Source organism: Toxotes jaculatrix, chromosome 14, assembly GCF_017976425.1.
Source record: "Toxotes jaculatrix isolate fToxJac2 chromosome 14, fToxJac2.pri, whole genome shotgun sequence".
NCBI lineage: Eukaryota > Metazoa > Chordata > Actinopteri > Toxotidae > Toxotes > Toxotes jaculatrix.
The window spans coordinates 2,640,951-2,653,665 of NC_054407.1; the positions used below are offsets into that span (position 1 = coordinate 2,640,951).

Genomic DNA, 12,715 nt, shown 5'->3' on the forward strand with positions numbered 1-12,715 from the left:
ACAGCCCACACAAACTCAGCTCTCTCTCTACCTGCTCAGCAGCAAACCACAGACAGACACAGAGACCAGGATCATTGTTATCTATGATGCCCATTGTGAATAAAACTCATATATACATATCTGCAAAGTAATCATAGAAATAAAACCCTGATTAAAGGCTTCTTCCAACTCCAGAACTTCCTTAAGAATCATCACGTTTTTAAGAAAACCTACGCAGACATGGGGAGAACATGCAAGAGATCTTTATCTTTCTGCTCTGGGTTACAGCTCTCAGGGCACTTATCAGAAGTGTCCTTGGGCCTATCCGATGGGCTAAACATAGATAGAAACACACATACACGCCAGGAAGCGTTCAGGTGGTGAAGGCCGCATCATAATGGTTCTGCTGCCTGGGTGGTCCCTGCTTCCACTGTCTTGCTGGGTCCTGGTTCAGTTCGGAGGCTGGAGCCAAAGGTATAAGTCACACTGTTATATTCATGACTAGAAAACACAAGTATGCAACTATTTGTTTCTAAGTTTTATGTGACTGTCCCTGACTTCATTTTATCAAACTACAAATGCATTTTGACAATAATAACAAGAAAATTAATAGCTAGAATAATAATATGACCACTCAGAATAATAAGTGAAGACATCTTCAACTACAATCTGACTAGTCAAAACAATGTCATGTCATCATCTGCCGCTTATCTGGGTCTAGGCCCAGGTCACAGGGGCAGCTCCCTCCCAATTCACAATGCACCGAAGTCCGATGGCACCTCCACAGGTGGTGAGCCGATGGGAGGTGGTGCCACCCGGAGTGAGATTCAAACCCACGACCCAGAGAAGTAGAGTCTCATGCTCTACCAACTGAGCTAACCAGGCAGCTATTCAAAACAATACTTCGAGATAATTCATGTCTTGACTACAAAGAAAATAAATTGCAGATGATGTGATCCTGTCAGTCTAATAGATGATTAATGGTTTGCCATGTGCCTCTGGTGTCTGATAATCTTTATACAAAGCACTAATACACTCCTAAGCACAGGCACTTACTTAAGGCTGTGGCAGTGGGCGCTGCCCATTGTGATGAATGGATGTGCCAGGACTTCACGTGGGGTAATCCTCTGATCAGGGTCCACCTTGAGCATCGCCTTCAACAAGTCAATGCACGTCTCCTTTTCCTCAGACTTCACCACGATCATCTTAGGCGGCGGCACCTAAATTCAACAGCAGTAAACTCAACTTTCTGATGAAGACCTACCGCTTCCAAGTCATCCAGGCTGCAGAAACGGTAGCTCCTCGTGTCACTGAAATACTTGTGAGCTCCCCAGTACTCCAGAGCTGTCTAATAGAAAGTTCAATGTATTTCAGTGGATTTTTTGTGGAAAATGATGGAATTTTAATTCAAGAAGAGAACATTACGGTTGAGATGACTTTTGGTCTTGTCATACCTTTAGTTTCCACTGACCAGAAGGTCTTTTAACAAAATATGTGTCAGTGTACATCCCAGCAGTCAGAAGACGCTCCGGCGGTGCACCCAGAAGTTCCACTATGTATCGCAACTGGAGACAAAACACACAATCACATCAGCATCTGCAACAAGATGCTTCTTTTCTCTTCATAGCTGGAAGCTGTCGCACATAATATTTAGAATTTACTTCATTTGTAGAACATCTTTTAAAGTCTAAATCACTGTAGAGCTGCCAAATATGGGATTACATAAAAGTTTGCGAAAGGTTCGTCCACATCTACTCATACCAACTGAAATGTGTTCGTTGGAATCAAACACTGTGGAGACACTAAAGACTGACATCAGATGTGAGGTCAGATTTGTAATTTTCTAGTCAGCCAATTGTTCTTTAGATTACTGAGAACTGCTGATTCTTCCAAAAGGGGGAGAGTCCGTGGATGCTGCTGTACTAGATCTTCTAGGGGTAGAGAAAAAAGGAGGCAGTAAACCACTTACTGTATGATATTCATCGTCCCCCGGGAACAGTGCGTGTCCAAGCACCATGTGGCCCATCACAATACCTAGAGACCACATGTCGATGGACTGTGAAAATGGCAGTCCCAAAATAATTTCTGAAGCCCTGAATATGAAACAAACATAAATCACAGGATGAGGAACACTGTGATATTTCAGCAGACTGCTCAGAAATATCCTACAAAGAAGTAGAATCATCATTCATGTGTCTGTGTAGCTCACCTGTAGCGTAGCGTTTGGTGAACGCATCCTTGTATCGCTTCCCAGACTTGAAAAGCCGCTCCAAAATCGATCAGTTTCGCCCTGAGGGGCTGCTCTCTACGATCCATCAGCATGATGTTGTTTAACTTTATATCCGAATGGATCACTTTGTTCTCCTTCAGGGCTTCTAGTGCTGTGGCCATCTGCAAGTCCAAACATCAGCCATATTCAGAGAATCAAGCAACACAGACAGCGTTTTTTCATATTAGTGTTGTATCTGATGCTACTGTATTCATACCTGTTGGACTACATTTCTCACGTCATGTAAGGGGAAGTTTCTGTTGTAACTAAGGTATTCCACCAGAGTCAGGTCCAGCTTCTCGAAAGCCAGAGCAGTTTTGTTTTCCTTTGTTTGGAACGACTCTATGAACCGGACAATATTAAACCGGTCCAGCTTCTTGTCTTTGAACGAGTTTAGTAGATTCAGCTGGAGATAAGACAGGACATGACAAGTTTCATGCTTAGCTGTTGACACATAATTCACATGTTGACAAGCACTAAATTTGTGGATCAAAGCAAAATATAAAGATGCTAATAAAGAATAAAGGAACCTACCTCGTTATAGATTAGGTCGTGATGTTGAAGGACTTTTACGGCAACAGTCTCTTTGGTGTCCATTTTGATACATTCGAACACCTTTCCAAAGCCTCCCTCTCCCAGATAATTCTTCACTAGGTAGTTACTGTGAAGTAGCTGCTCTTTCTTGAAAAGAGATGGGAGGAATGACAAACCTCTCCTTGCCATCGTGATCTGGTTTTCTTCAAGAGATAAAAAAAAAAGGGGGAAAATGTGGGTGAAAGAGAAGATCAGGTCATATGATCATCTGATAATCAATAAACACTTTGGCCTGCAGGTTACTGTGCGAAAACAAAACCAGAAAAGTCCAAATTTTAACCTAGTTTCGGCATTAAAATGCGTCCTGAGAACATTTCTCGGGGAAAATATTCCTAATCTTTCCTCAGTGAGTGTATTGTATAATAAATAATACTCTTATTATTACTAAGAACATTTTTCAGGTCTGGGCAGAAAACTTAAGGAATGCAAAGTTGTCTGTGGCTGCTATGATGGTCGTTGTGGACGCTACCATCGACTGAAACCGCCTAGTTGCGTGTTGTTTGAATTACTGTGTAGTTACCTGCGCTGCTGTGGTAATTGTGTTACTTGATGTAACTGTTAGACTACTGGTTAGGCGTCTAATTCCAGATATTTAACCAAAGATACGTCCAAGTTGAGCCGAGTACGACGACCGTTGTACAACACACATGCGCGAGCGAGTCCGCCATCTTGGATATGTACGTACAGTACAGCTTCAGCAGTTCACAGAGTTATACACTTTACATGTAAACATGGTCCAATAATTTTATGCTAACGTTTCAAATGACTGTTTTTCTTTTTAGCACCTTTGTTTTGGTTTTACAGCCCACACAAACTCAGCTTAAGAATCATCACGTTTTAAAGTTTTTCTTCAGTATCACAGTGATCCAGTGATCATCGTCTGTACACCTATGTGTACATTGCTAAAGGGAACTGCTAAGAGATAAATCGGCATACTTATAATGGTGAGAGTTTGCTAGAATGTCAACACAAAGTTGTCAATGTTATACTTCCTGTTACCAAAGCCACCCGCAGTGTCAGACTGGACCAAGAGGAATACATCAAGTATCTGAATATTTAAAGACTTTAAAGTTGCAGGTTAGAAGCTGATGTGTTGTGTAGAGTTTGATGTCCAGTTGTGAAGGTCAGGTGGTTTTGAGAGTGGAGGTTCTGGTTCTCTGAGGGTCTGAACATGGGCTCATGAGCTCTAATGGAGTAGAGGAGATAGTGCAGAAGGACTGGGAGTACTGGGGCTCCTCCTCGCAGTCTTCTTCACCCTCCAGCTCTGCATGCTGGGGGCCGGAGAAAAGCATCATCACCGCACAGACCTGGGGCACCTGCAGGACAGTGTCCTTAACCCTGTTAAACCGACGGGAGCGCCGGCGATCTTTAAGGGGGTTAAACCGACGGGAGCGCCGGCGATCTCTTTTGCATATCAATTTTTAAATGCCGGTAAAACTGCAACCACATAAGATAGAGCAATAATTCTTTTTGCATATTAAACCGGAGGAGTTACACTTACATATCAAACTTTAAACATGTTTCAGAGAGCTGTTCTCTTCCACGAGTGGGTGTGCAGAAAACCAGTAAAAAGTCGCAAAAAATCCATAAACAGCGCACACAATAAAACTAGTATAATCCAGATAGCGGGTGTTTGTTTTGTTTTTGTCTTATTTTATAAATTTGAGTGTATCTCAAAAACTAGCCAATGAATACACTCAAATTTATTGTGGTTTAAAATTATTTTGTGCAACTTTTTTATATTTCTAATTTTGAGGGATACAGCTAAGACATCTCTGTATTTAGAAAAATATGTGGCACCACAGCAGGTAAAAATGTAAAATATGTTCTGGCGGATTTGGTTCTATGGCAGGTTTAAAAGGGTTAAAGGTAATGAGCACCACCTGGCCCGCCAGCAGGTAACCTGTGAAGGCAAAGAGTTTTTTTTTTTTTAATATCTAGATTAGATTCTCAAATATCACAGTTCAGTAAACTACTAGTTTTTCATGTTGCTCATCTTACATGTGGTGAGGAACTGGAGGGTTTCTTTAGCCAGAGGCCCCCAGTTTTCCCCCAGAGTCTCCTCCCTGACCGATGGTGCTCAGGAAGACAAAACAGAAGAAGAGGGCATCCAGGAAACTTTGGTCCGGCTCCACCGCACAGACCAGGAGGGCGGGGAGAAAGAAGAGGAGGATGAGGGCTGAGAGGAGGCTGGCGAGGACGAGAGCGTCCTGGGCGGGGTGAGGAGTGAGTGACGACAGAGAGGAGGAGGTCGGACAGGAGGGTGAGGAGGAACAGGGTGAGGGGGATTCCCAGGGTACAGTAGAAGATACAGAACAGCTAGGCCTCATCTGATTTGGGGGCGTAAGAGTCAGAACCTGTGGAAGGAGAGAGGAAAGACGTCCAGAGAAAGACCCTGTTGTGACTGTTGTGGACTGTGAACAACAGTAATCAGCTACTTCTAGCAGTTGCACTCACCCATGGTTGTCAGAGTGACAATGACAAAGTAGAGCAACGAAGTGAAATCGTTGTGTCTCTCGTCCGCATTGGTCTTTAAGATGGCGACGTCCCCGCGGTGAGGAGAGAGAGCTCTCGCCAGCAGCTCACTCAGCCCGCTCTCCTCGACATCATCCTTGTGTTGAAATAGAAATACAGTGGCTCTGTGGTGAGATGTATATGGCTCTGTTATACTTTTTTTTTTCTCAGGCTCACGCTCAGCCGACATTGGCTCTGGGTCCATGTTGCTGTTGCATGTCGTTTCTTCTTGCCGGAATCAGGCCAGTCCACTAGCTCGAGCTGCTACCAAATGCGCGCTCTGCCATCATTGGAGGTAATAGAGCCACCTGATTGGTTGGCAATGGCAAACAATGCCTCAACGCAATCATTCTTTTTCCAAATCTTTTCAGGAAATTATGTTTGTAACATGTAACGAGTAACGGCATAAATTGCAGTAACGCAGTGGAGTAGAAAGTACAGATAATTGCTGCAAAATGTAATGGAGTAAAATCAAAGTATGCATTATTATTTTTACTTAAGTAAAGTACAGATATGTAAAAAATACTTGAGTACAGTAAGGAAGTACAAATACTTTGTTACATTCCACCTCTGGTTGCAGCCAAAGTAGTAGTGGTGAACTGCCAAAGGTTAAGAAAAAAAAGGTAAGGTTACCCAAAACTGAAAAATAATGTACATTTCAGAATTTCCTTTTTCAAGGAACAAAAAATGGCTACCACAGCATTCTGCAGCACTGTTGGTCAGGGGTTCATCCTACAGCAAGATAATGACCCAAAAACATAAGTCCAAGCAATGGCAGAACTACCTTAGGAAAAAAGAACAAGATGGTAAGCTTGAAAACATGGAGTGGCCAGCACAGTCTCCAGACTTCAAACCATCGAGCTGGTTTGGGATGAACTGGACTGAAGAGTGAAAGCAAGGCAACGTACACATGCTACACATTTATGGGAACTTCTGCAGCAGAGCTGTGAAGAACCTTGAGGAAAAACTGGGGTGTTCTAAAACTTTTGACTAGTAGTGTACATAATGCATTAAAGTCTATAAAGGCCCATTCAGCCTGATTATAGTCATTACATATTGTTATTCATTGACAGAGTCTCATTAATTATCTGTTTATACAGCAGCATCCACTCAGTGATATATAGCTGCTGACAAATACATTGATACACTCTTGCAGCTACATTACAGTCTGTTAGAAAGCAGTTATGACATATTTCTAAAAGTGTTGGAAAGTGTTGTGAGGTGAAGCACTGATCAGATGAAGGACGAAGAGTCTTACCGTCAGTGCTGCTGTCCATCCCAGTGTGTGAGGAAGTGAGGGGTCAGGTTGGAGGAAACAGAGACCACAGATGAAGGAACCGGGTCTGGAACATGATTGATAGGAGGGGACAGGTTATGACAGGTAACTGTCAATAGTGAAGATGTGGGCGGGACAGTAGTTTGACGACAAGTGCAGGACCTCAAATGATACTGATTTTGGACACAATACATGGATATAGGAATATATTATATTCCTATATGTTTATATTTAAATACAGAGTAAGAAATGAGGCACAGTGGGCCACCCCCCCAAAAACAAAACCCCCTGTGGCTCCTGAATGCTTCAGGTTTGTGGCGACTTATTTATTTTCCTTGGGAACATGTTCCATCATCAAAGCACATCACCAACTGAGATGGTGTCATATATTTACACTATGTGCTTAAAAGTATGACAGCATGTGGACAAACGTGGGATGGCATGTTTCTTGATATCTTCTAGTAAATAATAAATAAAAGCCTCTTACATGGACTTATACAATAAACAATCATCACAATCATTTCATACCGGGGGTCTCTGATAAAATGTTGTCCCAGTGTTGAGAATTAGCACAAATTCACATGAGGTGAAACATCACATGCTCTTTCTGATCCAAAGCAGAAAGAAAGTACATTTGACAATTAACCGGGACCATTGAGACAGTTTCTGACAAGTTGTTTACCCAACAACAGCAGGATTTGATCAGTGTATCTCAGGTTTTGTCTAATGTGGACTGGAAAATAAGAATCTGTGATGGAGCCAGTAACTCCAGCCATCAGAAACAGTAACTGTGGTGGAGCAAAGTACAAGATTTTTTTCTGGAATATAGTTGAAGAAAAGTAGAAAGTCTCACTAAATGGAAAGAAAAAGTCAACATTTACTGGAGTACAGTCAGTGAATGTTATTTAATTACGTTTACTTTTGGTTTGACTTGCTTTGATGAAAATTCTCTCATTTGCATATGGAATTCTAGAAGGAGACATCATACTGATATTCTAGAACTCAGGTCACATACAAGAAGCGTTGATATTTGTCACTTTATCAGTTTACTTTGCAGAAGTGGACGAAGAGGAAGACGAAGACGAAGAAGACGAAGACAAAGACGAAGAAGAAGACGAAGAAGAAGAAGAAGACGAAGGCGAAGACGAAGAAGAAGACGCACTGAATCTCAATCCAATTGACAAATTGGAATAACTCCAATCCAACTGACAAATTGGACAAACTCAAGATACTGAAGGACTCAAGTGATACAGGTAAGTGACTGTTTGTCGTTGATGTAGAAAAATGTGAGACAGCTTCCAATCAGGAGAGGAAAGATGAGTCAACATGAAGATGTGTTTCCACGAGCAGGAAACATCTGCTGTCTCAGTACAAAGTGGAAGTTAATGCTGAGTTTTACTGCTGTCTCATCATGTGTGTAATGTAGATTTTCACAGAATCTACATGTGTACGTCAAATGAAAATGTAGCTTGAGTTTATGAACTTGATTTCCAAGATGGTTGGTGGCGATGCATTCAGTGTGGATCAGAGCTCAGATGATCAGATGACCTGATCTTCTCTTTCACCCACATTTCCCCCCTTTTTTTTTTTATTTCTTGAAGAAAATCAGATCACGATGGCAAGGAGAGGTCTCTCATTTCTGTCATCTTTCTTCAAGAAAGAGCAGCTGCTTCACAGTAACTACCTAGTGAAGAATTATCTGGGAGAGGGAGGCTTTGGAAAGGTGTTCGAATGTATCAAAATGGACACCAAAGAGACTGTTGCCGTAAAAGTCCTTCAACATAACGACCCAGTCTATAACGAGGTAGGTTCCTTTATTCTTGATTAGCATCTTTATATTTTGCTTTAATCCACAAATTTAGTGCTTGTCAACATGTGAATTATGTGTCAACAGCTGAGCATGAAACTTGTCATGTCCTGTCTTATCTCCAGCTGAATCTACTAAACTCGTTCAAAGACAAGAAGCTGGACCGGTTTAATATTGTCCGGTTCATAGAGTCGTTCCAAACAAAGGAAAACAAAACTGCTCTGGCCTTCGAGAAGCTGGACCTGACTCTGGTGGAATACCTTAGTTACAACAGAAACTTCCCCTTACATGACGTGAGAAATGTAGTTCAACAGGTATGAATACAGTAGCATCAGATACAACACTAATATGAAAAAACGCTGTCTGTGTTGCTTGATTCTCTGAATATGGCTGATGTTTGGATTTGCAGATGGCCACAGCATTAGAAGCCCTGAAGGAGAACAAAGTGATCCATTCGGATATAAAGTTAAACAACATCATGCTGATGGATCGTAGAGAGCAGCCCCTCAGTGCGAAATTGATTGATTTTGGAACGGCTTTTCAAGTCTGGGAAGCGATACAAGGGCGCGTTCACCAAACGCTACGCTACAGGTGAGCTACACAGACACATGAATGATGATTCTACTTCTTTGTAGGATATTTCTGAGCAGTCTGCTGAAATATGACAGTGTACCTCATCCTGTGATTTATGTTTGTTTCACATTCAGGGCTCCAGAAATTATTTTGGGACTGCCATTTTCAGAGTCCATCGACATGTGGTCTCTAGGTGTCGTGATGGGCCACATGACGCTTGGTCACGCACTCTTCCCGGGGGACGATGAATATCATACAGTAAGTGGTTTACTGCCTCCTTTTTTCTCTACCCCTAGAAGATCTAGTACAGCTGCATCCATGGACTCTCCCCCTTTAGAAAGAATTAGAGAAAGAGAAAAGAAGCATCTTGTTGCAGATGCTGATGTGATTGTGTGTTTTGTCTCCAGTTGCGATACATAGTGGAACTTCTGGGTGCACCGCCGGAGCGTCTCCTGAATACTGGGATGTACACTGACACATATTTTGTTAAAAGACCTTCTGGTCAGTGGAAACTAAAGGTATGACAAGACCAAAAGTCATCTCATCCTTAATGTTCTCTTCTTGAATTAAAATTCCATCATTTTCTAGAAAAATCCAGTGAAATACATTGAACTTTCTATTAGACAGCTCTGGAGTACTGGGGAGCTCACAAGTATTTCATTGACACGAGGAACTACCGTTTCCGCAACCTGGATGACTTCAAAGCGGTAGGTGTTTAAGTAGGTTGAGCTGTGGTTGCTGAAGAGAGACTATGATTGGTTTTCTTTTTCTGAATCAGAAAGTTGAGTTTACTGCTGTTGAATTTAGGTGCCGCCGCCTAAGCTGATCGCGGTGAAGCCTGAGGAAAAGGAGACCTGCATTGACTTGTTGAAGGCGATGCTCAAGGTGGACCCTGATCAGAGGATTACCCCACGTGAAGTCCTGGCACATCCATTCATCACAATGGGCAGCGCCCACTGCCACAGCCTTAAGTAAGTGCCTGTGCTTAGGAGTGTATTAGTGCTTTGTATAAAGATTATCAGATACCAGAGGCACATGGCAAACCATTAATCATCTATTAGACTGACAGGATCACATCATCTGCAATTTATTTTCTTTGTAGTCAAGACATGAATTATCTCGAAGTATTGTTTTGACTAGTCAGATTGTAGTTGAAGATGTCTTCACTTATTATTCTGAGTGGTCATATTATTATTCTAGCTATTAATTTTCTTGTTATTATTGTCAAAATGCATTTGTAGTTTGATAAAATGAAGTCAGGGACAGTCACATAAAACTTAGAAACAAATAGTTGCATACTTGTGTTTTCTAGTCATGAATATAACAGTGTGACTTATACCTTTGGCTCCAGCCTCCGAACTGAACCAGGACCCAGCAAGACAGTGGAAGCAGGGACCACCCAGGCAGCAGAACCAAGAAGAAGCCAGGCTGATGAGAAAAAGAAGAAGACCAAGACTAATACATAGTTGGTTTTGACTCATCAGTTTTAAACTTTCAACACTTGAAGAGAAAAATTGTTGGTTTTTACACAATAAGATTAATGATTAACTCAATGTGTTCTAATTCCACAGCACCAGTGGATGTAGAACACGGTCAACACCATCATTTCCAGTTTTTATGGTGCGGCCTTCACCACCTGAACGCTTCCTGGTGTTTGATAAGGACAGCAGGAAGCAGAGGGAAGCTTGGTGAGATGATTTCCTCTGGACATGTCAGTCATCAGGGAGCATGTGTACATCATGATGCATCAGGACTCTGATATTAAGTGTGTGTATGTGTGTTTCTATCTATGTTTAGCCCATCGGATAGGCCCAAGGACACTTCTGATAAGTGCCCTGAGAGCTGTAACCGAGAGCAGAAAGATAAAGATCTCACCGGCAGAACACCTGGTAGGAAATGCTCACCTCCACTCGTGTCCTCTTGACTTGTCTTTCACATTGCTGTTAATGATACTGAGGACGGATAGAATCTTTAATGTCCTTTGGATGTTCAGGTGACACAGAGCCCAAGGAGGAGGAGGAGAAGAAGGAGAAGGAGAAGGAAAAGAAGAATGGCTTTGAGCGCGTATGTTCCTGGATGAAGAGGAGGTTCTGCTGGTGCAGCAGTGTCAGTGAGGATAAGAACTGACTGAGGAATCCCTCCTCCATCCTGTCATTTCCTTCTTTCTTATTGGACTCTGTGAATAAACAGTTGAAAGTGTTTGCCGCTTCACCTGTCTGCTTTTGGGTCCAGGCCTGGTTTATAGACTCCCCATTACATTAGCACTGTGGCCTTGCAGAGAGAGGGCTGATGTTGACTCTGAGCTCGGCTCCTCTCTGTATGGAGCTTGCATGTTCTCCCCGTGTCTGCGTGGGTTTTCTCCAGGTACTCTGGTTTCCTCCCACCCTAAATTGGCACATCTATAATAATAAAATAAACACAAAAAACAATTAGTTTTCTCAGTTTTCAATGAGGTAAAAAAAAAAAAACTAAATGAAAAACCTATATTAACATAACTGGTCAGTAACTGAATGTATCATTTTACATAATTAACAAATTATCCTACATAAATGACAACAGATCGATTTCAGTGTTTCAGGTTTCAGCAAAGGGCGCATAGACCTGTTGATACTGCACAGGAAGCACTGTCATTAGTTTTTATTTACTGTTTATTGACAAACTGTTCGTCCATTGACTGTATATACATCAGATATTAATACTTAGAAGCAGAAGTTACAGTTGGTGATAATCAATAAACACTTTGGCCTGCACGTTACTGTGCGAAAACGAAACCAGAAAAGTCCAAATTTTAAGCTAGTTTCGGCAGTAACATGCGACCTGAGAACATTTCTCGGGGAAAATGTGCATATTATGTTCCTAATCTTTCCTCAGTGAGTGTTTCGTATAATAAATAATACTCTTATTATTACGAAGAACATTTTTTCAGGTCTGGACAGAAAACTTAAGGAATGCAAAGTTGTCTGAGGCTGCTATGATGGTTGTTGTGGACGCTACCATCGACTGAAACCGCTTAGTTGCGTGTTGTTTGAATTATCGTGTAGTTACCTGCGCTGCTGTGGTAATTGTGTTACTTGATGTAACTGTTAGACTACTGGTTAGGCGTCTAATTCCAGATATTTAACCAAATATACGTCCAAGTTGAGCCGATTACGACGACCGTTGTACAACGCACATGCGCGAGCGAGTCCGCCATCTTGGATATGTACGTACAGTAGCCCTCACGTCAGAGTTGACCAAAAAGCCTGTGGCAAAATCACGTGACAGTCAAATTTCAGGAAAGAAACAATTTATGTTTTGGAGGATAATGAGAAGGTAAAATATATTATTGACTTACTTTGTAAAGTCAGTCAATGTTCCTGTGTTCTCTAAAATAAAATAAAAATATTCTATTGTACTATTGAATTATAATTATTTACTGTAACTTTTTTTTTTACTGTAGAACTGTGCACAAACATAATAAGAGATTCTGTATATGGCAATGGGTTAAGGGGTAAATCAATTATATAAGAAAATAAAGAGCTTCAGCAGTTCACAGTAATACACTTTTACATGTAAACATGGTCCAATAATTTTAAACCGTTTCAAATGACGGTTTTTCTTTTTAGCACCTTTGTTTTGGTTTTACAGCCCACACAAACTCAGCTCTCTCTCTACCTGCTCAGCAGCAAACCACAGACAGACACAGAGACCAGGATCATTGTTA

At 41.6% G+C, this 12,715-nt stretch overlaps 1 protein-coding gene across 1 annotated transcript; it reads left to right on the plus strand.

The window, feature by feature from the left end:
- Window positions 1–8,247: 8,247 nt before the first annotated feature.
- On the plus strand, window positions 8,248–11,139 carry LOC121193031 (homeodomain-interacting protein kinase 1-like). Its single transcript, XM_041055131.1, has 11 exons — window positions 8,248–8,436; window positions 8,565–8,753; window positions 8,849–9,030; window positions 9,147–9,270; window positions 9,420–9,530; window positions 9,636–9,719; window positions 9,820–9,983; window positions 10,364–10,477; window positions 10,584–10,700; window positions 10,810–10,901; window positions 11,006–11,139. Exons 1-11 carry the CDS (start codon window positions 8,248–8,250, stop codon window positions 11,137–11,139), a joined length of 1,500 nt encoding a protein of 499 aa, XP_040911065.1.
- Window positions 11,140–12,715: the final 1,576 nt, after the last annotated feature.

What these genes read in the sequence shown, in the direction of transcription:
- LOC121193031 (XM_041055131.1), top strand. Translation starts at nt 8,248, where the DNA reads ATGGCAAGGAGAGGTCTCTCATTTCTGTCATCTTTCTTCAAGAAAGAG. An exon ending in GGGACGATGAATATCATACA is followed by an intron (nt 9,271 to 9,419) that starts GTAAGTGGTTTA and finishes TTTTGTCTCCAG; the next exon opens with TTGCGATACATAGTGGAACT. An exon ending in CTGGTCAGTGGAAACTAAAG is followed by an intron (nt 9,531 to 9,635) that starts GTATGACAAGAC and finishes ACTTTCTATTAG; the next exon opens with ACAGCTCTGGAGTACTGGGG.